This window comes from Lutzomyia longipalpis, chromosome 1 (assembly GCF_024334085.1).
Source record: "Lutzomyia longipalpis isolate SR_M1_2022 chromosome 1, ASM2433408v1".
Taxonomy (NCBI): domain Eukaryota; kingdom Metazoa; phylum Arthropoda; class Insecta; order Diptera; family Psychodidae; genus Lutzomyia; species Lutzomyia longipalpis.
In genome coordinates this window covers 10,921,243-10,942,152 of record NC_074707.1, presented here as the reverse complement: position 1 = coordinate 10,942,152, position 20,910 = coordinate 10,921,243, and the positions used below count along the sequence as shown (strand labels likewise).

The 20,910-nt window shown below is 35.1% G+C and overlaps 3 protein-coding genes across 5 annotated transcripts in view; 2 read left to right on the top strand and 1 right to left on the bottom strand.

Annotated features, from left to right (window-relative positions):
• LOC129790048 (solute carrier family 35 member B1 homolog) overlaps positions 1-20,910 on the bottom strand; it is a 766,332-nt gene that overhangs the window by 667,114 nt on the left and 78,308 nt on the right. The gene's annotated exons all lie outside the window — the stretch shown is intronic.
• Positions 8-3,579, top strand: LOC129790470 (uncharacterized). Of its 2 annotated transcripts, none has more exons than XM_055827973.1 (7): positions 8-156; positions 232-1,243; positions 2,343-2,509; positions 2,600-2,646; positions 2,711-2,792; positions 3,195-3,323; positions 3,388-3,579. In XM_055827973.1, exons 3-7 carry the CDS (start codon positions 2,394-2,396, stop codon positions 3,485-3,487), a joined length of 474 nt encoding a protein of 157 aa, XP_055683948.1. In that variant the 5' UTR covers positions 8-156; positions 232-1,243; positions 2,343-2,393; the 3' UTR covers positions 3,488-3,579. The 2 variants fall into 2 exon arrangements, with proteins under 2 accessions (XP_055683948.1, XP_055683939.1); XM_055827964.1 differs by having other exon boundaries at positions 48-156; positions 226-1,243.
• On the top strand, positions 3,680-20,198 carry LOC129788740 (transforming growth factor-beta-induced protein ig-h3). The gene is made up of 8 exons (XM_055825063.1): positions 3,680-6,074; positions 6,249-6,475; positions 7,028-7,241; positions 14,617-14,739; positions 14,828-15,095; positions 15,932-16,436; positions 17,841-18,776; positions 19,760-20,198. Exons 1-8 carry the CDS (start codon positions 6,001-6,003, stop codon positions 19,987-19,989), a joined length of 2,577 nt encoding a protein of 858 aa, XP_055681038.1. The 5' UTR covers positions 3,680-6,000; the 3' UTR covers positions 19,990-20,198.

Here is a 20,910-nt window from a genome sequence, read left to right as displayed (position 1 = left end):
ATGAGCAGTATTATTGATTCCCTGGATAATCGTCGACTAAGTTGATCAATATTACAAGTTTAGTAAACAAAACAATCATTTTCACGAAAACAATCTCCAAAATTGAAGAAGTTTTTTTTAATAAAACAAGAAAAAGAAAGCAATTTTCATAAAAAGGTAAGTAAATAAAGTACCAAGATTGTTAATTTCTTTAGTTTTGATAAAGTTCTTTGTAATCTCACGCAGATACAGTAAAATCAAGCAGCGAAGGAGTTGTTTGTCAGGACAGATCAACAAGGATTCAGGAGAAACATCAAGGAGAATTCCTTTGAGAAAAGCGGAGAAGACTTTGCTATGTCTTCTGACCAAGAAGGATCATATAGTATCCAAAGAATCCTTTCCAGGATGCCCACAGATGCCAGCATCCAGTGTGATTTGTATCAAGGGCCAACAACGGACGAGCTTGAATTGTTTTTCCCACAGAGAACGGAAGAGGATAGGGATGATTTTCTCTGGATGATTTATTATCTGCGCTATGCTATCTTGAATGGCCTCAGCCCAATTGAGACTAACTACAGAATGTATCCACCAGAACCTTTTGACATTTGGAGCAGCAATGAATGAACTTTTCTTTACTTTTTCTCATAGAAATCATTAAAAAAATGACTGAAATAATGAAGGAATTAAAAAAAACTTCTTAAACTACTTTTAGATGAATTTAATCGAGTTCTAAAGCCTCATTTAAGAAGTTGGTTTAAGGGACCTACATATACCTGTTTTAAATGAAAATTTTTATACCTTTAGAAGAAAAGATAATAAAAAGGATTTTTTCTAATATTTTAAAAAAATGAATTTTCTAAAGTTTCTATTACATTTTTTCCTGAATGTTAAACAATCTTTAAATATTGCTAATTAAACGAAGAGAGATGAATCCATAAGATATCTTCAAGGAATTTTTTATTAAGAAACTGATACAGTTATTGGCAAAAATATTTATTTTGTACATAATTTATTTCGTGAAAATTCAAAAATATGGAAACGCAATTCCAGTAATGATTCATTCAAAAGCTTTAATAATTTTCCATTCCTGCTAAAATATCAAAAATATTGATTCAGTTGGCACAAATGCCAGGGGAAAACATATTATAGAGACTATAAAGAATCTACGATAAACAAGAGATTCTCAGAACATTCAGAAGACACCGAAGAGTTTCACAGAGTGGACACACACCAAAGGAGCCGAAGAAGCTGATAAAAATTCTAGGTGAGAATCTCATTAAGAATTCAATCAGTGCCCCTATTGCTTTTCAATGCGGGAGAGAATAAAACAAAGTTTTTTTTTATTAAAAAATAAATCCTCCTAATTTATGTGTTGTGGTGCTCTTACGTGACACTTTTTCATCTTTCGTTAATTCCTCTGTGTACATACAAACATGTTGACTCACTCTCGGAAACGAGTGAAAAGATCATTATTTGCATGCTGCGCGAACAATCACAGTTTTTTGGAGAGCGAGACAATTTTCTTGAGAAATTCGTGGATAGAGAGAGAAATTATCAAAAATTACCCGAAACTGCTTTGAGTGGGTCATCTCAAAAGTCGCCTCTCACTGGGCCATCACAGAGGGTTTATCTTTTAGCTGAAAAAAAAATTAATCTTAGGCAATTTTCTTTGTTGTTCCTTCTATTAATTTGTTCCAAAAAAAATATTTTTTGAATGATTTTTTGTGGCAGAAAATTCGTGAAAGACTTGTCTTTAAAATGTGAAGAATTTAGCTCTCTTTGGGGATTTTTCCATTTACATTTTTATGAGGTTGAATAGATCACGACGTTGAAGTTAAATTAGCAATAAGAATTAAATATTTTTATGCACTGAACCAGCGTTATTCTCTTGCAAAGTCAGTCAGGAGTTTAGACAATTTTTGTAATTATTTTATTCAAACAGATCTTCTATAAATTCTATAATTTCTAAAAAAAAAAGATTCCTGATAAGCCCAATCAATTTTTGTTTAGCGAACAAATACAAACGACTTACATAAAAAATTGAAAAAAAATTAAAATTAACTTTATGTAATATTTTGAGTTCTAAGAAAAATTTCCTGATAAGTCTAATCTATGCGCGGAGAGATGAAGTGACAAAAAAATCACAACAAAATTACCCATCTATCGCGAATTCTCCGCGAAATTGAACAAACTGCGCAAATTAGAGTTGCAAAAAATGTGCCACGAGAGCTAGAAAAAAAGTAGATTGAATGAGAATTTATTGTGGTTTAGTCGTTAATTGGAATTACTCGAATTACCATATAAATTTTTAAGTGCAAAATAGTTTATTCAATAAACCATAATTAATTGCTCTTCAATTTCAGTGTAGAAATACATTTCAGACAGTTCAGTCGTGTTTTTGAGTGACTTTGAACATGGAAATTATGGCTAAAAATATCCTGAATTTGCTGATAATTGCTCTAGTTGTGGCACAATGTGTGGAATTGAAGCCAATGGATCGATTTGAAGACTTTGACTGGGATAACTTTGGGTAAGTTTTTATTATATTTTTCTTTCGTGTTAAATAAATTAGTTTTTTCCTATTTCTAATCTTCCAATTTTCGCTTTATTTTGTTCACAGAGAATCGCTTGCAAATAAGATCCAATCATCTATTACTCAAAGCTTCCGTAAGTTTTTTAAGAAAATGAAAATCATTTGAAAATGCAATTAAATAAAATTCTCTTTTTCTAGAACAATCGGGGATTTATGAATTGGGACCCAAGATTGAGAAGCAAGTCCAGCAATCTATGGATAATAGCATGTGGTACAAAAGGTAAGAATCTATGAAGAGACTAATTAAATATTCCTAAAGTTAGCAACGTTATGTAGTTTGAAGATTTCTTTCAATTTTCTCTAGTTTTATTGCTCTTTTAGAAGAAAGATCTTCAAAATTGTTCTCTTTTTTTACTCATTTTCTTATCCCGTAATTAACAATGGCACTATAACTTCTTTACTTGACGTATGAAATAAAAGGGGGTATATAGAGAAAAAAATCATTAAGATCTATCATAAAGATTAGCGAAAAAACACATGTAACGGAAAAATAGTATATAATCTATTTGCTTAACTAAATGTATATTCGCGTAATTTATTTTTCTTGCTACCTAGCATATAATGTTGATCACCTACCTACCTGCAATGTTCTTCAAATTAAATCCTTAATTTTTATTTCCAGACCAAATGCTTGTTCGGACGAAAAGGTTGATGTGACAGACGAGAAGAGACCAGGATGCGAGAATGGTTCTAATGTCTCACAATCACAGATGTGCAATGAGATCAATGGAGTGAGCGTTTGCACAATCACGTGAGTCTCAAGAAATTATATTGTTTGCATAAAATTCTAATGCTTTCGAATTTATTCTTGGCAGCGAAACTCGAGGTTGCCAGACTAAACGTACAACAAGAACTTATCGTTGCTGCGAAAACTTTACACTCAAAAATATTGATGGAAAAATGCAATGTGCTTAACATTATTGCTCTGAATTTTAATTGTTCTGTACTCGAGAATTTTTTGAATGTAAATTCCAACGAGGAAGTGAATATAATTTGTCAAAAAATGACTTGAAAATCTCTTAAGCAATTCTTGTCCTTGACTCCATCCAATCTCCACCATTGCCTCTATTTTATCTCCTCATTCAACACTTGAGTAAGAATTTCTTTTTTTTTTGCCCATTGTTGCGGTAGAATTAAACATAGCGGGTTGGTGGATATAAAAAAAGAGGAACGCAAAGATCATTTAAAGTAGATGAGTGGCTAAAATGGCTAGATTGGCAATTAATGGGTTAAGCAAAAACATGAGCAACGCGACAATCTTCATGCTCGTGACTATTTAATTCGGTTCAGCTGAAGAATCTCTCTTCTTCTGTGACAAAAGGTAGCATGCTTAATTATTTACATTCTATAAAACACACAAAACACTCTCGGAATGTGCCTCTCTTTGCTGTACTTGTTCTGCAATCTGTTCAGCAGGAAAGCGATTAAATCGATTCGATAGAGATAGGTTAAAAGCAGAAATTCTATGAAAAAAAAAAAAACATGGAGATTCAACGGAAAATATTTAAAAAATAATTTCATAAGAATTTTTGATTTAACAAAATATTATGTTATTTTATGTTTTTAAAGATTAGAAAATATTAAAAAATTCTTTTTTTCATGGAGAGAGATTTAATTTCTATGTATTCCGTAGCTAGGAGTGTTTATATAGCAAATAACTTGATCGCTTTTACCCGATTATTTCTAAATATTTCGAATTTTCATTTCAGTCTTAATTTTCTTAATATTCACGATTTAAATGTTTTTATGCTCTAGTTTTTTCACTTTTTCACTTATTTGCAAATTAAACAGGAATATTATTTTGAGTTTTAATTGTATTTTTCTTTTATAAAAGTTATATGTTCTCTTTTATCTTTCTTTTACTTTCTTTTATAATAAAAAAAATGATACAAATTCATTAAAAGTTTAAAAATAATAATAATAAATTTTCCCAGAATAATCGTGAATTTTTACAAATATTCCGAATGTTTGCTTACGAATATTGGAATATTTTCCATTCAGATAATTACCTCCTGCACATCTTCAAACATTTCTGTGGTGCTGTAGAAAATTCTCGAAAGATTTTACTCACTATACTACAAATTCTCTGACTAGCCCTGTGCTGTGAGAAAGATTTGGCCGAAATGAGATGAATAATTGCAAACGTTTTAATCTCTCCGAGTAAAAATAATTAATTTACATTTTACATTTGATAAGGCACAAGATAATTTAATTTAATTCAAAATTCCCCATGAGTAATACAACTTTAGTCACGAATTAAATATTAATATATTTTAAGTAAAACAAACAGAGTCATAAAAATAAATAGAGCACAATGCAACATTCTATTAGAAAATTTTCACAATAATCAGAGTTTCAAGTGGAACTGTGATAAAAATATGATTTTTCTCGATGGGAAAAATTGAGAAACACTGATACGGAAGATTCTTTCAGCGGTTGCAGTTGATTTATTCAAAAATGGGTGTGCAGAGGAGCAATTGACGATACTTTGCCTTTTTTTGCATTCTTCTAGCTCCCAAAGAGAAGCATATTGAAAATGGATGAGAACCATCACATATAGTGAAATTGTTTTCAGTCATTTCCGTCAATTATATTCTTGTTAGATTTCTGATTGGATGCCAATGCGATGCCGGGGGAGTCTTGATCTTGGTGCATGTGCAATGAATGGAAATAATATGAAACTTTATATCTTGTCAAGGCAAAATTGATGCCACAATCACGATCAACTCAAGTTTTTTTTTTACCAGAAATACATTTTCTGCAGTAGATAGATGTTTCAGCAGAAACATCAGCTAATTTTCTTGCCGAGTTAGCGACTCAATTTACTTGAACTTGATAGCAGGAGAAATTTTCTGGTGTTGAGGAAAAAAAAATGATGGGATGGGCAATGGAAGCAGCTGCTAAAAGAGTTTTTGTGAGTCATGATTTGCCACTCTTTGTGGAGGAGAAAAAAAACGAACATCTTGGGGATTGTTCTGGGTGAGGGATAAAAAGCAGAAGTCGCGTTGTGTGGTTAATAAATCAAAATATAGCAACGATCGCGATAGGAGATCATTCGAACGATCATTCTTGCCACTCTGCTGTGCTTCTCCAGGCCCGTACGATCGGTATGAGTGTGTAGCTGTGATTATAAATACGAACTCCAGACGCAGAGTCCCAACCAGTTGAGCTCAGGAGTTGAACGAAGCAACACCACTCGCGATCTTCAATTTGTGGATTTTTGCTCTTTTATTTATTTTTTTTATTTTTTTGCTTTCTCGACACAGCCAAGTGAACACAGAGAGTGCACGAAGATCACAGTGTGAAGATTTTTCCGTGGCAATTGTGTGTGGTATTTGAAGTGAAACAGCACTGAGGAAAAGCTAAAAGTATATCAGTGAATTGTTTTTAGGTGAAAAGTGTGCGCGATCTCTTCAAAAGGGGAGAAAATGGAGCGTTTCCCTTCAATTTCTCTACTACTTCTGGTCACCTTTGTTGCATTTGTGGCCACCGAAGAGTTTGAGTAAATATCTATTTTATAATCTTCTTAACACATAAAATATAAATCAAAATTACCTCCCTCGCACATAATCTCTGTGATGCGAGAGAGATTTTCAATTACGTGATGTTGTGATTCAGTGTGAAAGCTTTGTAAGAAGAGGAGTCAAAGTTAGTAATTCAATTGTGTGCTTCTTAGCGATGTAGCTCGAGCTGCATCACCTGGATTCGCCGATGGATTCAGTCAGTGGCATTCGGGATTGTTGGACTTTTCCGGTACACAGGGACTCTTCTGGCCACATCAGTTGGATTCGGAATTCCGCGATGGGAGCAATTTTGGTGTTCGTCAGCCGGCTGTTGAGCACATTCCCATGAAACCTGAGGAATCACTTGGAGAAAAGCCCGATCGCGACACTGAACCACTCGGTGAGTTTTCACAGAGAATACTGTGTGTGTGATGTGCTTGGGAATTTGAGATAACTTAACATAAATCCGCGAGATAACTTCCGTAAGAATTGAATTTTTTTTCTGATTCGATCGCACAACGATCAATACCACAAGATCGCCGCAAGTTTGCGTGGAAAATTCTCAATAGAGTATTATTTTTTTTGCTCGATCTGGCGTGATTGTGCTACAGGAAACACATTTATGCGATCCTCGATTTTTTTTCTCATCCCAGATGATCTTCCAAATTTAACGATCGTGGCCATAAAGCTGAGGGAATCTTCGCATGTTAATTACACTGCGATCCACACAAATGTTTTTACCATTACATGATACTTCTCATTTGCAAACATACATTGTATTTTAAATTGCAACTTTCCTATTTCCTTGAGCGATGTACAAAATTGGCATTTTGACTAATTGCGAGTTTTCCTTTGAAAAGTTTCTTTCGAAATTGAATTAATTTCTATAACCACCTTAAGAGTAGAAGAGTTAAAGAAAAAAATGTTTTTTGTGTTTTTTTTCTCTCTGCAGATGTTGAGTTTATTAGTGGATCAATTGGCAATCCAGACGATACTCAAGTTCAGATTGACAATCAACCACAACGCCCTGTACAGCCGTACCCATCATTCGGTCCAGGATTCGACGATACTCTCTTCCAGCACACCTTCACCAATTTCCCGGGCTTCAATAGCTTCTTCCCTGGCTTTGGCTTCAACAGACCCCAACTGAGACCATGGTGGAGAGGGTGAGTCACATTATTTATTCAAACAACATTTCCTCATCATACATAACTCGTCAGCAGCGCATCTCGATCGTTGCGAATTGTGCAAGAGATCTCTCGAAGAAGACTTTGTTGTTCCTCCAAGAGGTGTCTTCTTCAAGCTTACTGTACCATTTCGCGCAAGAGAAATTTAATTATTTCGGTGGATCTCGTTTTTTTCTTCTTCTTAAAAACCGCAATTGAGTGAGTTTTTGTGTCCATTTATCTACAAAGTGATCTCTCGATCATGTCCAAATAGACCGTGAGAAGAGTTTGCCCAACAATTTCTTTGTTTCACTTAATATTTCGTTCTCTGGGGCAAGATGAAACTTTCAGAAATGCCCAAAAAAGTTTTTATTTTGAACTTGCAATAGAGGGGTAATTAGTAAAAGAGTATACGAAAAGTACTTTAAAATGTTTAAAATGATGAGTTGAAAATGCGGAATTTAGTTTGAAATTCAGTCTTCGTCTTGAGTTTTAGCTGTGTTTCTTTCAGACACAGCTTTTGTGTACCGAGCAAAATCGAAAGTCGTCAGATCGGGCTCAAACTTGGTATGAGCACGAATTAGGGTCCCCACATTCCAAAAAACGTATGCGCCAAAAAAATTTTTTTCCGGCCGTCCGTCCGGCCGGCCGGCCGTCCGTCCGTAGTATAACGCTAAATTACAAGAGAACGGTGATAGATAGAGACTTGCGGTCAACGGCAAAGTTTAAAAGTCGACTGGAAGACGTCAGATTATGACGTCAAATTTTACCCCCCACCCCCCCGTCCGCCATTTTGAATAACCTCAAAATTTTGTTTTCGCTATATCTCAGCCGCTATTATAGCTAGAGGGCTGAAATTTTGATATGTTGTAGGGGCCACTAAGAGCTTTCCAACGATACCTCATTTTCGAAAATCGGTCAAGCCGTTTAGTCAATATGGCCGTCACAATTTTTCATCGAAAATCGACCATAACTCGAAAACGGCTTGACCGATTTTGATCAACCCGGGCTCAAATGAAAGATCTCAACAAACCCTACAACTCTCTAGAACATCCGAAGTTTCAAAAGTGACCGCTAGAGGGCCAAAAATCAAAAACAAAATTTTCGATTAGTTTTCGATGAATATCTCGAAAACGACGACATAAATTTTTTTCATTTTTTGATATGTTGTAGCTGACCATATTATCTAGCTTCATGCCAAAAATGAAGAAAATCTATGGATCCGTTCTCGAGATATAGCCTTCCAAAGTTGGCATGTCATATCTCGGGTTCTACAAGTCCGATCTTGATCAACTCAAGCGCAAATGAAAGGTTTCGTGAAACCCTACAAATGTCTAGAACATTACAACTTCGAAAAATGTCCGCAAGAGGCGCTAAAATCGAAAACAAAGTTTTCGAAAATTTCGAACTCGAATTTTTCGAAAATGGCGACATAAATTTTTTTCATTTTTCGATATGTTATAGCTGACTTCAAGACCTTTCAAACAAAAAAAAAATTATGAAAATCTATGGATCCGTTCTCGAGATATGGCCTTCTAAAAATTTATTAGCGTATGACTTTAATACTATTCCAGACTTTGCGCGTATTTAAATTAATTCGCGTTCTAGTTTGCTCTCACAAAATTGGTACACTGAAAGAAACACAGCTCCCGTAAGCTTGGTCAGCTTACCAGTACATTTTATTTATTTAATTAATTAAACCTTCGTTGTTGTTTTGTTGAGTAGTTTTGTGGTGATTGTTCTTTTTAAAAAAAAATTAATGCCCTAAGATTCTATCAAGATTGGAATGTTGACGGAAACTTAAAACGAATTAAAGACATATTTCCGCATTTTTAAATTTTCATGTCTCTGTCATCTATGAATTTAAAATTCAAAGTTAAACAATAAATTTAATTCCCTAAAAATCAAATGAGAAAATTCATTTTCTTCTCGTGGATCACGCAAATGATCTTCATAAATTCAAAAGAAAATTTAAAAGTCATTCCTCCAGATCAATGATCGCGGATTTAAATTAAAAATTTGGGTTAAGTTCATTTCAGTTTCATTTCAAAAGCATTAAGATGTTATTTTCGGAGAAAGGTTCACTAAATGCGATCTTAATCCAAAGATGAAGAGGATGATGATCTTTCGGCAACAAAGAGAGTGCAACTAAAGCCACACGATCATGCGAAAAGTACATATACAAAAGAGACCCCCAAATGGACAAAGATCGCGATCTTTGGTGTGTTTTTTCTCATTCACTTTTGCAGTGACACGATTTTGTGGATTTTTGTGAAGATCACAGCAATTTCATGACCTTTCGCGCACAAGAGCTAAAGAGTGTTGCGCTTTTCTCTCGACGACAATTAAGATTAACCGGCACGGAGGGGCATTCAATTGGCCAGGAATTTAACAGATTGTTGTGGATTAAAAAAAATCCCATGCGCTTAAAATTGTGAATTCTTCTGTTGACATTGAATTATCGCTTGAATTTTTAGTTTCAATTTGGTGATGTGTCGCAATTTCGCTCTCTACGATGGTGCTCATGGCGGAAAGAGCGGGTCATGGTGGCTTGCCCACATTTTGCCTCGTAAATTCTTCACCCGCTTATGAGTTGACACCTCCCCCGATATTTTGTGTAGAGAGTGTTTTAGGAGATAGAACGTTCCAGATCAGTGCAGAAAATTGTGACGCGTCGACACTTATTCAATTGAATTTCATGGAATAATTCATCACAAAAAAAACACAGCAAAATTACATCAGATACCATCGCAGCATCTCTTGAGGAATTGCGCACAACATTTTCGGGGGAGGGAATCTCTTCTCTTTTGTCTTATGTGCACAAAGAAATTTATGTGGGAGATGGAAAAGAATTTGAGTTTCGTGTGAACTCTTTAGGAAGGAATTTGCATTTTTAATTGCATGATCTCTACGTGATCTTGGAATCATTCTCTCTGGCGTGCCACACTGCAAGATCAAGGAACCTCTAATGTTCTAAGTGGAACTTTTTATTTGTTTAAAGAAGTTCTTAATGATCTTTTGCGTGGGAGTTTTTACCAAAACTTCAATTCTTTGTGCGATTTCTGCGATCTTTACATTATTTTTAAACAATTTAATTTTATGTTTTCTTTCGTGCAGACTTTTATGTGATCATTTTAGCGTGATCTGTAGCTTTTGTTAATTATTTTCTTTCTATGCAATTCAATGAATTTGATGGGTTTTATAGTTTATAAGGTTTTCCAGAAAGTTCCATGGTTTTTTTCAACGATCTTTAGGTGATCTTCACATATCTGAACTGAATTGAATTATCATACGTAATTTTCTTTACAAAAGATTTTTCTTCTTCAAATGCAACAATTATCCCAACAAAGAAGTTTATTTAAATTATTCCAAGCTTCTTCTTATTCTAATTTCTCCATTTTATTTACAAATCTTGAAGATCTTCGTGTGATCTCTCAAGTCAGTCATTCATGTCACCACGTACAATCACCTTTTGGCCTTTCCGTGGAATATTTATGTGTGTGTATGTTTTTCGGTGAAACAAGGGGAATTTCCTTCCGCATTTTATGCACAATGGCCTGGTGAAAAGTGTTCTCAATCGTGCATGGGTCGTGTAAGAAAATCAAGGTAATGGGTACAGGTGAAATGTGAAATCTCATCAGTGAACGTGGAAGCGTGAAATTGACTTAAGCGATTGACAAAGTGGTGACAATGAATGGTAATTCTTGTACTCAGGAGTGAAAATTTTACCATTTTACATGCAATAAATATTCCCCTTTGCATCTCTTCTCCTTAGTACGATCACCCAGCTAGACGATGGTGTGTATCAATTAGACAAATAGTGCTTGGAAGCTATGTGATCGCGTATACGGTTGATGTGATCTTTCGAGACAAAAGTTGCACGCCGTTAACGGTCCATGCGCAAATGTCTCTGACCCGACTCTGAGACAACAAACATAAAGACATTGAGAAAAAAAATGAAGTTATAAAGATTTTCCGCAAAGAACGGATAAGACGAACCGTAAGACCGCACATCTAGGAGATCAAGATCACTGAATTGCTGGTGATCTCGCGGTAATGGCCGTTGGGTAGATTGATTGATTGTTTTGCGATCGAGCTCATTTGGAAAATAAAAGAGAATGAGAGAAGGGACGCCCAAGAGGGAGGGATGGTTGGGAAGTGAAATGCCACAATGGATCTAAATTGAGGAAATGGCTTAATGGGTGTCACTCTCAACTGAATTGGGGAGATGTGACGCACCATTTTGAGAACTAAATTCTCCGCGTGTCGGACCCAATGCAAACAACTTCTTTTTAGAGAAAGATCGCCTTTTAGATGGATCCATCGACCTTTATTTTCAAAAAAAAAAAATCTTCTCAAAGTTTAAATAAGTTTTAGTAGTTTCTTAGAGGAAGTTTAGAAGAATGATCACTTCTTTAAAATAAACAATTTTATAGTTTAAAAAAAATTTAGAAGTTGAAATAGAAAATTTATTTTAAACTTATTCTTCCATTTTCACAATTTCCATCAAGAAGTGTTCCATATTAGGTGATCTTCCTCTATAATATGAGAAGAAGTTAAGAGGGAAATCTTCGATATAAGTCTTTCGGGGTCATAGAGAATCACACATGCGTGGAAATGTTCATTTGCATCAAGGAAAATTTTCCACCAACGTGCCATTCTTTTGGCTGTTTATTTAGGTCTCTGTCGCGCGATCACTTCGCACCCAAATTGCCTTTGTCGTGCCGGCCATTGTCTTGGGAGACTTAAGGTGGTAATTTTAGTAAAATTCGTTTCGAAGAACCTTATACCGGTTGCTGCTGTTCCCCAGAGTGTTTGAAAATAAAACCCAAAGAAAAAGCTCCTCCGAGAGAAACTTTGTAATTAACGATCACATCAATTTCATTTTCTTTTGTGAAATTATTGATTTCTGCGAAGTACTTTCGCTGAGTTTGCCTACCCAAACGCACTTGGTGAGATTTCAAAAATTAGATTTTATCACAAGAAAAAAACTCCAGAAAGAAACTCTTAAAATATATTTTGCATGATTGATTTGGTTGCGTGCTAATTTAATACGCTGCTCATTTTAATTATTGTCTTTTAGTCTTTTCATGTACAAACAACAACCATATCCAATAAAATTCCTTAAAACTAATGATGTGAACATATTAAAGTTAAGTAGCAAGGTTTCCCTCGTAAATTGAAAATTCATTGAGGAAAGAAAAATTAAAGAGATTTTTCATTCAAGTGTTACAACGAAAAAAAAGTTTCGCAATAAATTTTCTCAATGAACTTCAGAAGAATCTCTGCAGCAAAGCGTTTTTTGAATAATAAATTACTTGTGGAAGTTTAATGGATTTATCTGGGCTCATGCTGAATTGTAGTGAGAGTTTTGCAATAACTACAAAAAAGTAAAATATCTAGGAGGTCAAATACAATTCACATCAATTGATTTACACCAAAGAATTGATGGGATTTTTTTATAGTTTTTCTTTCACCCACATTAATGGGCAAGACTTGGCGCGAATCTTTTGAAATAATAATTTATAATATTTCCTACACGCTATTATTTTAAATAGAGATTCAATCATAACTGAGAATGTTTTATTTCCACTAAGACTCTGCCACTGATAATTGCTGGGCATTTATTTATAGAGTTAAATACTTTTAATTCTTGTGCAACAGTTTTACAAAACAATCATTTATTGATGATTAAATGCTCTAATCCAATTTTTTTCAATCGTTCTGATTGCCAAGATTGTTTTCCCTCCTTTATTTGCTTCCTTATTGAGTGCAAAAAGGCAAAAAGGAAACAAATTTATTTTGATCTTAATATGATTTTAATACATTATAATGTTTTTCGAATTGAATTTCAGTCTGGGCAAAATCTTGGCAAATGATCGAAAGTTGATCGTACAGACATTAAAATATCATGAAAATTTCTGCAGACATCGCAATAATGCCATTTATATGTATATTTTGCTGAACAATTCGTGGCATTTGAAGCCCAAAAGTGGCAATTACTGAGCACAAGACATGCAACTTTTAATGTAATATCTGCAAATATTTGTGCACCGTAATTATTTTTTCTGTATCTTTCCATTCAGTTAATGTTGCAGTTTAAGGTCTGCAAAATGCAATTTATATTCTTGCAGAAAATGGCAGAAAATGCCCTTTTTTGGGGTGGTTGATGTGGTCACAGGAAGTATACAGTTGCCGTGTCGTAGTGGGAAATATTATCTCATTTATCATATTTTATTCTAAGTATTTTGATACTTGACCATGCCTTTTAAATGTTTTTAAAAGGTTCTTATTTAAAAACCTTCAATCCAAATTGGTTTATATTTTGTACTAGTTTAATGATAAAATCTCTTGAAGAAAAACTATGTAATTTCGTTAAATATTTTAGGTAATGAGAGTAATTTGAATGATTATTGAATTAAAATTTCTTTTCGGATACTTATTTGAACTAATAGGCGCCATATAGGCAACTCCCTCAGAAACCTAAACCCTCAGACTCTCGATTAATCTTCTCTGGTTCGCAGTTGAGCTGCTGAAGATTACTAAACTCAATAATCTACTGTCATCACTCAATCTACACAGTAACTCTTCTTTTCTCTCCTATTCTATCGTCTATTTGAGGGTCTCTAACCTGAGGGTAGCTGACTGTACTCACTCTATGAGCAGGTTAACATTCGCTGAATAATAAGTCTTGCTTCTACAATTATATAGAGTTCTTAAGAAAGCCAAAAAATAGTGAAATAGCTAATTTTTTGATAAATTATTTTAAAATTAAATCTAGAGAGATTTATGTTTAGATTTTATTAAGAAAATCATCAAAAAGTGACCGATTTTCGGTCTTTATGGTTACTTTTGGGAAAAGCGGTGGGAAACTTAAGGAACTTATTCTTTTTATAAATCTTCAATCAGTTTCATAAAAGTTTTATGAAAAATGAACGAGTTCCGCTTATTAATACTTTGTTACAATTTAAATAAATAAAATTTCCAGTCTTTGTTTTTGGATCATTTTTTTGCATAATGTTCCTGGAATGATAATCCTCCACTTGATAAAACCAGAAAGTCTAGAAAATTCCCTGATCTTAAGAAATCTTAAGAAATAATAATATGTACAAATAATCTGCTGGCAAAAGGTCAAATGAGGCCACGTTGATAAACAAATGGGGCTTTTCTCGCCATTCTGACGCGATGGAAGCGTTCTTATCAGCGGGGGTTATTTAGGTGTCAGAATTGTCCATTAAAATATTTCTCTGGTACTTTATTGTTTTGCTTTTAATGTTTTTTTTTCTATGAGGGGGAAATTTCGAGAGAAATTATTAAGTCACCGACATTCCATGCATTTTACTAATACAAGGGAATTTCCTTTACATCCACACAGACCCAATGTTTGCACGGAAAAGGAGGAAGATATTGAGGAATGGGACAGAGAAATGCTGTCTGGATTATCTCTCAACTTTGAATCGTGCGTCGAGAAGACCAACAAGCATGTCTGCAAGACGATGTGAGTAAATTATCAGAATTTTTGTTAAAATTAGAAAAGAATTCTCTTCACAAGAAAGAAGTTCTTACGGAAATTTTTTCGTGGGCAGTTCCAATCGCAATGGACAGAAGTACACCGTGACCGTTACTCACAAGTGCTGCCATGGGTATGAACGGACCAGGGACGGTGCTCGCGGTATCACGTGCAAGAAGGTTGATTTGCACTCTGTGGAGGAGACGGCGGAGAGTTTGGGTGCCAAGGAGTTCATGAGGAGTGTGAAGAACAATGGCTTGACTGAGAGGATCACGGAGAATATCACAATATTTGTTCCACTCGATTCCGCATTCACGCTTTTCTCCGAGAAGATGTTTGAGTCGGTGAGTCAAGACTTTTCTCTTTTTTTCCTGAATGTTTTTTATGCCTTTCAAATGATCATAATTCGTGATGTCTGCTTGGCATGCAGATGGGAGAATTCTCGCTCAAGATATGCTTATTTAATTTACTTTTATGTGGGAAGGTGACAAATAAATTAGCATCACTCGTGCTTCCCATTTTATTTATAATTTAATTGAACTCTAAATTCATAGGTGATAGTATCACCTTTCATTTTACAAATTTTTGTTTTGAATTTATTGTTTTCTTTGTTAATCATTTTTCTACAGAAAATTATTTAAATATTCCTCAGTTTTACCATGAAGAATAATTTACAAATTATGGCCACAGGTCATGGGTGGGATGACCTAAAAAGGCAGTCTATGAAACCACCCTAAAAAATCATTCAACATCTGCTTGACCTCCTTTGCAATTGTTGCTTTCTCAAGTGTGTGTGTGTGTCTGATTTATTTAAATTAGTCATAATTGTTCCGAATTCATCTTTTTGTATTAAAATGTCTGCGGAGGAAGTTTTTAAAAGATCAACTTGCCCAAATAGGAAACATTTATGCTAATTTCTTTGTAAAATATTCTTCATGAAAATATTGTGTGCGATGAGCAAAATGCTAATGTGAAATTGTCTGTGAGTACCTGCATGTCTCTAGGTCATCAATTTGCCATCTTCTTCTCCTATTTATTGCAATGTGACCCGAGGATCACTTCTGAGTTCCACACCATTGACTCATGAGGTCAATGGAAAAATCCATAAACTGAAGCAGAGAAAAAAATTGATTTATTTTCCACGAAGAGGAAATCAGAGAGATTTTTTTATTCTTTGTAGAATCTCGTAGTTCTTCCACTGTCGAGGAGTCGTAGGGCTGCAAAGGATGTGTCAGGGATCACAACGAGGGAATTGGCTTTGGCTCATATTGTGGATGGATTTGTGCGTGTTGAAGACATTCAGAATGAGCAACTTCTCACAACATCCTTCGAGAATTCCACCATCCGCATGAATATCTTCCCACGTCCACCGAATCAGGAGAGTCACGATTTCCGCTACACCGCCAATTGCGCTCCCCTCAAGAAGGTTAACAAGGTGGCAACCAATGGAATTGTTCACGTTGTTGAGAAGGTCCTAGCTCCAGTCACCCAGAACATCCTGGAGATCATTGAGCAGCGCAGTGATATGACAATCCTGCGTACGGTGCTGCAAAAAACAGAGATTGACAAACTTCTCATGCAGGATGGGAAATCCTTCACGCTCTTTGCACCCACGGATAGGGCATTTGAGAAGTTGGAGCCCCACCTCAGACGCACCATCAAAGAAGGAAGTGGCTGTGCCGCAAGTAAGTGTCTCTATATTGTCTCTCATGTGACATAAATCTCATGCGTATGCCTCTTCTTCGCCATGCAGTATTACGCATTCAGGGCACGCGAGAAAATTCCTCACCTCTTCGCGCTATGAAGCCCAACTGATTAGCTGAAGAATCTTTATGGGATTGTTATTTAAACTAACATACCTAATATTCCTCTAAACTTCCCATATTTGCGAAGAAACGCAAAGATTTGCCTATTGATTGTAGATTTTTTTATTACTTCGTTTGATTTTTTATTGAAGAGCTATAAAATTTTGAAAAATAATACCTTTGATCATTAATTTTTTTTAATAATGCGTAATGTAGATTATATAAAGTTTTTCATTTCTTTTTTTTATAATTGTTCAAAAGAAATTTATCATTACGCTTTTGTGACAATTATTTTTTCATTACTAAAGAGAGAGAGAGAGAAATTAATTACGATTCTCGCTGCAAAGCTGGAAAACTTTGCTAATTGGAACTTTCTCCTTAAATTTTATATTTTTGTTTGTGTCTGCATAACAAAATGAAATTGTTTTTGAATTTGCAAAAAAGAATTAGAAAGGAATATTAAGGGATTTCTAACGTTGGGTTTGGCTTAGTCTGATCTTCAATCCTAGTTTAAGTTTTTATAAGCTAGGCTTTAATTTTATAGAACGGTTTTAAGATTTAGGTCAGGATTAATCAGAACTGAATGCATTTTTGATAATTTTACAAATTTTAGTGCTAGAAGACGATAAGAACTCACAAAGTCTTGCCGTCTTCGAATATCTAGCTTCGTAAAAATCTTCCCAAAATGTACTAGGCCCAGATTCTAAACCAGGCTGGTTTTAAACGCTGGGCCTGAGTTTTTTAGGATCATCTTAAGCTTCTGAAGAGAGACTAAGTGTTTTTAGGCCTGACCTAAGTTTCTGAGACTAGGTTTAAGTTTTTTAGTCGTTTTTGAATATTAGGTCTGGTTTGTGATCTAATTAAAAACTGATCTAATATTCAGAAACGACTAAAAACCTTAAGATGAGCCTAAAAATGTTAAACCTAGTTTAAGAGACTTAGATCCGGGCTAAAAAATTTAGTCTCGCTTCAAAAACTTAAGATAATTTTAAAAAAACGTAGGCCTAGCGTTCAAAGCCTAGCCTGGCTTTAGAAACTTAGACCTAGCATAAAAAAGCTTAGGCCTAGCTTCAGAAACTTAAACTAATCTTAAAATCCTTGGCTTAGCCTAAAGACCTTAAGCTTAAATTAAAAAACCTAAGTCTAAGAGAATTTAGCAAAATTTTGTCTTTATTTAATATTTATGATCTTCAGAGTTAAGACATTTTAATCCACGAATTCGTACAATTCTTTTGCATAAATTCAGATAAAGAACAGTCTAAATAATGAAGGAATCTCTTCTAGATATCCTCAAGAATCACGTCTTGGATCTAACCTTCTGTTCCTGCGCCGTCGTGAATACCGTAATGACTCACACGTACAATCTTCTGGATCAGAAGATGACTTTTGAGCGTCTTGATGGTGAGAAGGAGGAGAAGGAGACCCCTGAAGCGTCCGAAGTTGCCGATATGACGTCCACCAAGGAGATCACAGTCAATGGCTTGGCCAAGATCACTGAAGCTGACATTATGGCAACAAATGGTGTGATCCACGTCATTGACACAGTGATTCCCACAGAATCCGGCATGCCAATCACTTCCATGCTCTCCACGCAGAATTTGACCACCTTCAAACGTCTCCTGGAGGTTTCTGGGCGTGAGGAAGAGTTCGAAATGATGTCCAATGTGAGCTTCTTCGTGCCTTCTGATAGGGCTTTCAAGGATAGTCGATGGGCCAAGGAGCTCGAGGAGAATCCTGAAGGTCTCAAGGACAACGAAGAATTGATCACCTTCCTCAATTACCACGTTGGTATTCCCCTGATTAAGACTTGCGATCTCACTGATGACATGATCCACACAAAATCCGGCAGTGATATCCGTGTGAATCTCTACGCCACGCATCCAGTCTTCTCGAATGTAATGAATCGTGCCACAGTCAACTGTGCTCGTCTCATTCACTTTGACGATGAAAGCTGTGGATCTGTCCTCCATCAAGTCGACAAGGTGTTGGAACCACCAACAAAGAGTCTCCTGGAAATCCTCGATTCAACGGAAAAGTACAGCAAATGGCTTGATTTCATCCGAGCGGCCAACTTGACGAGCCTCCTCGAGGACACAGAGCAAGATTTCACTCTCATGGTGCCCACAAATGATGTCTTCAGGGAGCAGAGGGAGTGGTATGAGGAGAAACTCAAGAAACCCGAAGAGGCTGAGATGATTGTGAAGAATCACATGCTTCAAGGTGAGTGTCTTGCAAAAAAAAATTCCGTAAACTTGATCCCCTTCCACGTGCTGGGAAAACGAGGAGAAATTTTCCTCAATTTCACACCAAAAATAGCGCTTGAATTTGCAAATTTCTTTCCAAATTGACGAGCTTGAAATTAAATTTAATCTTCAGCACTTTTACTGATGATTGCGAGGGAATTTAAAAGCGTCAATTAAATTCATAAATGGAGCTATATACATACATCCTCTAGCATTGCCATAAATTCTTTCATGAGAATTTTTAAATTGTAAAATCGTGCTGAGATTGCAAAAGAGTCACAAAGTTTATTCAAAGTTGAAGTCAAGTTTATTTTCTAGAATTTTTCTGATAGATAAATGTTTGTACAATGTGCTAAAAGTTAAATAAATAAAATTCTTCCATTGTGAAGAAGTACCAGTTAATTAGCATAAAATGGCATAAATGTTTTACCCCAAAATAAAAAAAAAAAAGAAACTAATTAACAAGGGAATGGGGAAGATTCTTCGAAATCATTTAGTAACTATTTTTAGAATTAAAACGACAACAATGTTGATAAACAAGTTGATGATTTCTTGGTAAAGCAAATCAATGAAAAAATAAGTTCTTTTTGTAGATTACACGGTGATGTTTCGCTTTATTTATTAACACATTTAATTTTAGATCTTGTTTAATTTTTATTGCATTTTTTTCGATATTTTTTTGGCAATTTAAAACTTCCTTAAGATGTTAGTACTTAACCCAGATTTTCCCATTTTTCTTTACGCTTCGTCTAGGTCCATAAAAATTAAATATTAACGTTTTTTTATCCTAAGAAAAGTAGAATAGTGGTTAGATGAAAAATTTTACAAGTTCTTACCAAAAAATCAAGAATTTCGTTTAAGAACTAAATTTTCTTGACAATTTTGAATGAAAAATTTCCCAAAATTAAAGAAATATTAATAAAATAATTTCCTAATTTGTAATTATTCTTCCTTCCGCAGATGTTCTCTGCTGTGCAGGCATCGTCCCATCTGACTGGCCTTTCGTGCGCACAATTGAGGCCCTCAGTGGGCGCCCCCTGCGCATTGATCGCGGCCGCCGGCCCGTTGTGGCGAATGCCGGAATAACCAAATGTGATGTCGTGGCCAAGAATGGCGTTCTGCACGAGATTAATGATGTGATCATCCCCAAGGAGCGCCAGAGGACCCCCGTGTCGTCCTTCTTCTGGTGAAGCAAATCACCCGCGTGGCGCACTTTCTCCCACCCGGAGCAGCCTCCCCATGCGCGCGCTCCCTGGCACATCCCCTTGTGAGCCCCCTCTAAATTATACGCAGCCACCCCCCTCGAGCTACACAGCTCAACTACATTTAAGCACAACATTTATGTTTATTTGATCTACTAAGTGGATGGCAAATAAATTGTGAGATAATATTAAACAAATGGAGTTTTTCTGGGATGTTTTAAGGGAGATTGAGAGACTTTTCTCCCCGCAAAGGATGTTTTTGCTTGATTGGCGTACTTTATAGAGGCAAGTTAATATCAATCAGCTCAATTGGAGAATCTCTTTGGCGTTCCCGGCAAAAAAATAAACAGTCGTTTATCAGACGTGCTTGACTTGCGACCTCATCAGCTTTATTGAGGGGCTACTCAATTTGACCTCTTAATGATATCTTTTATGTCTTTTTATGAGTAAATGGGGATTTTTATTTACGAATAATGTACGCTTTTGTATAGAAAAATTCACAAAACAATAAATAATGTTGCTAATTGTAGAGAGGATGGTCTGTTATATCCTTCTGCGTTTAATTAAATGCATAAAAATTTTTTAAATCGCATTGGAACGTTCTAAATAAAATAAAATCTTCTAAAATAATGATTTTGTGGTCATCTAATAATAGAAAAATTTTTAAATCAAATAAAGAAGTGAGAATTTTGAGTGGTTTTCAAAGAAGGAAAAATAAAACAAATTAGAAAAATCCAGAAAAGTATTTCCTAGCTCGTTGAATAGATTAAATTACAAAATTGGCTTATATTTGAGCAAAAATTGATCAAACGATTGACTCCAAAAACCTAGACTATTAGGTCAATGTTTGATCAATCTATGAACAAATCATTAATTGAGATAAAATTGAATGAATAATTGATTCAATTT

Coding starts and splice junctions, on each gene's coding strand:
- LOC129790470 (XM_055827973.1), top strand. CDS start 2,394: ATGGAAATTATGGCTAAAAATATCCTGAATTTGCTGATAATTGCTCTA. Junction 2,647..2,710: donor ATCTATTACTCAAAGCTTCC/GTAAGTTTTTTA, acceptor CTCTTTTTCTAG/AACAATCGGGGATTTATGAA. Junction 3,324..3,387: donor GTGAGCGTTTGCACAATCAC/GTGAGTCTCAAG, acceptor TATTCTTGGCAG/CGAAACTCGAGGTTGCCAGA.
- LOC129788740 (XM_055825063.1), top strand. CDS start 6,001: ATGGAGCGTTTCCCTTCAATTTCTCTACTACTTCTGGTCACCTTTGTT. Junction 6,075..6,248: donor GTGGCCACCGAAGAGTTTGA/GTAAATATCTAT, acceptor TGTGCTTCTTAG/CGATGTAGCTCGAGCTGCAT. Junction 6,476..7,027: donor TCGCGACACTGAACCACTCG/GTGAGTTTTCAC, acceptor TTCTCTCTGCAG/ATGTTGAGTTTATTAGTGGA.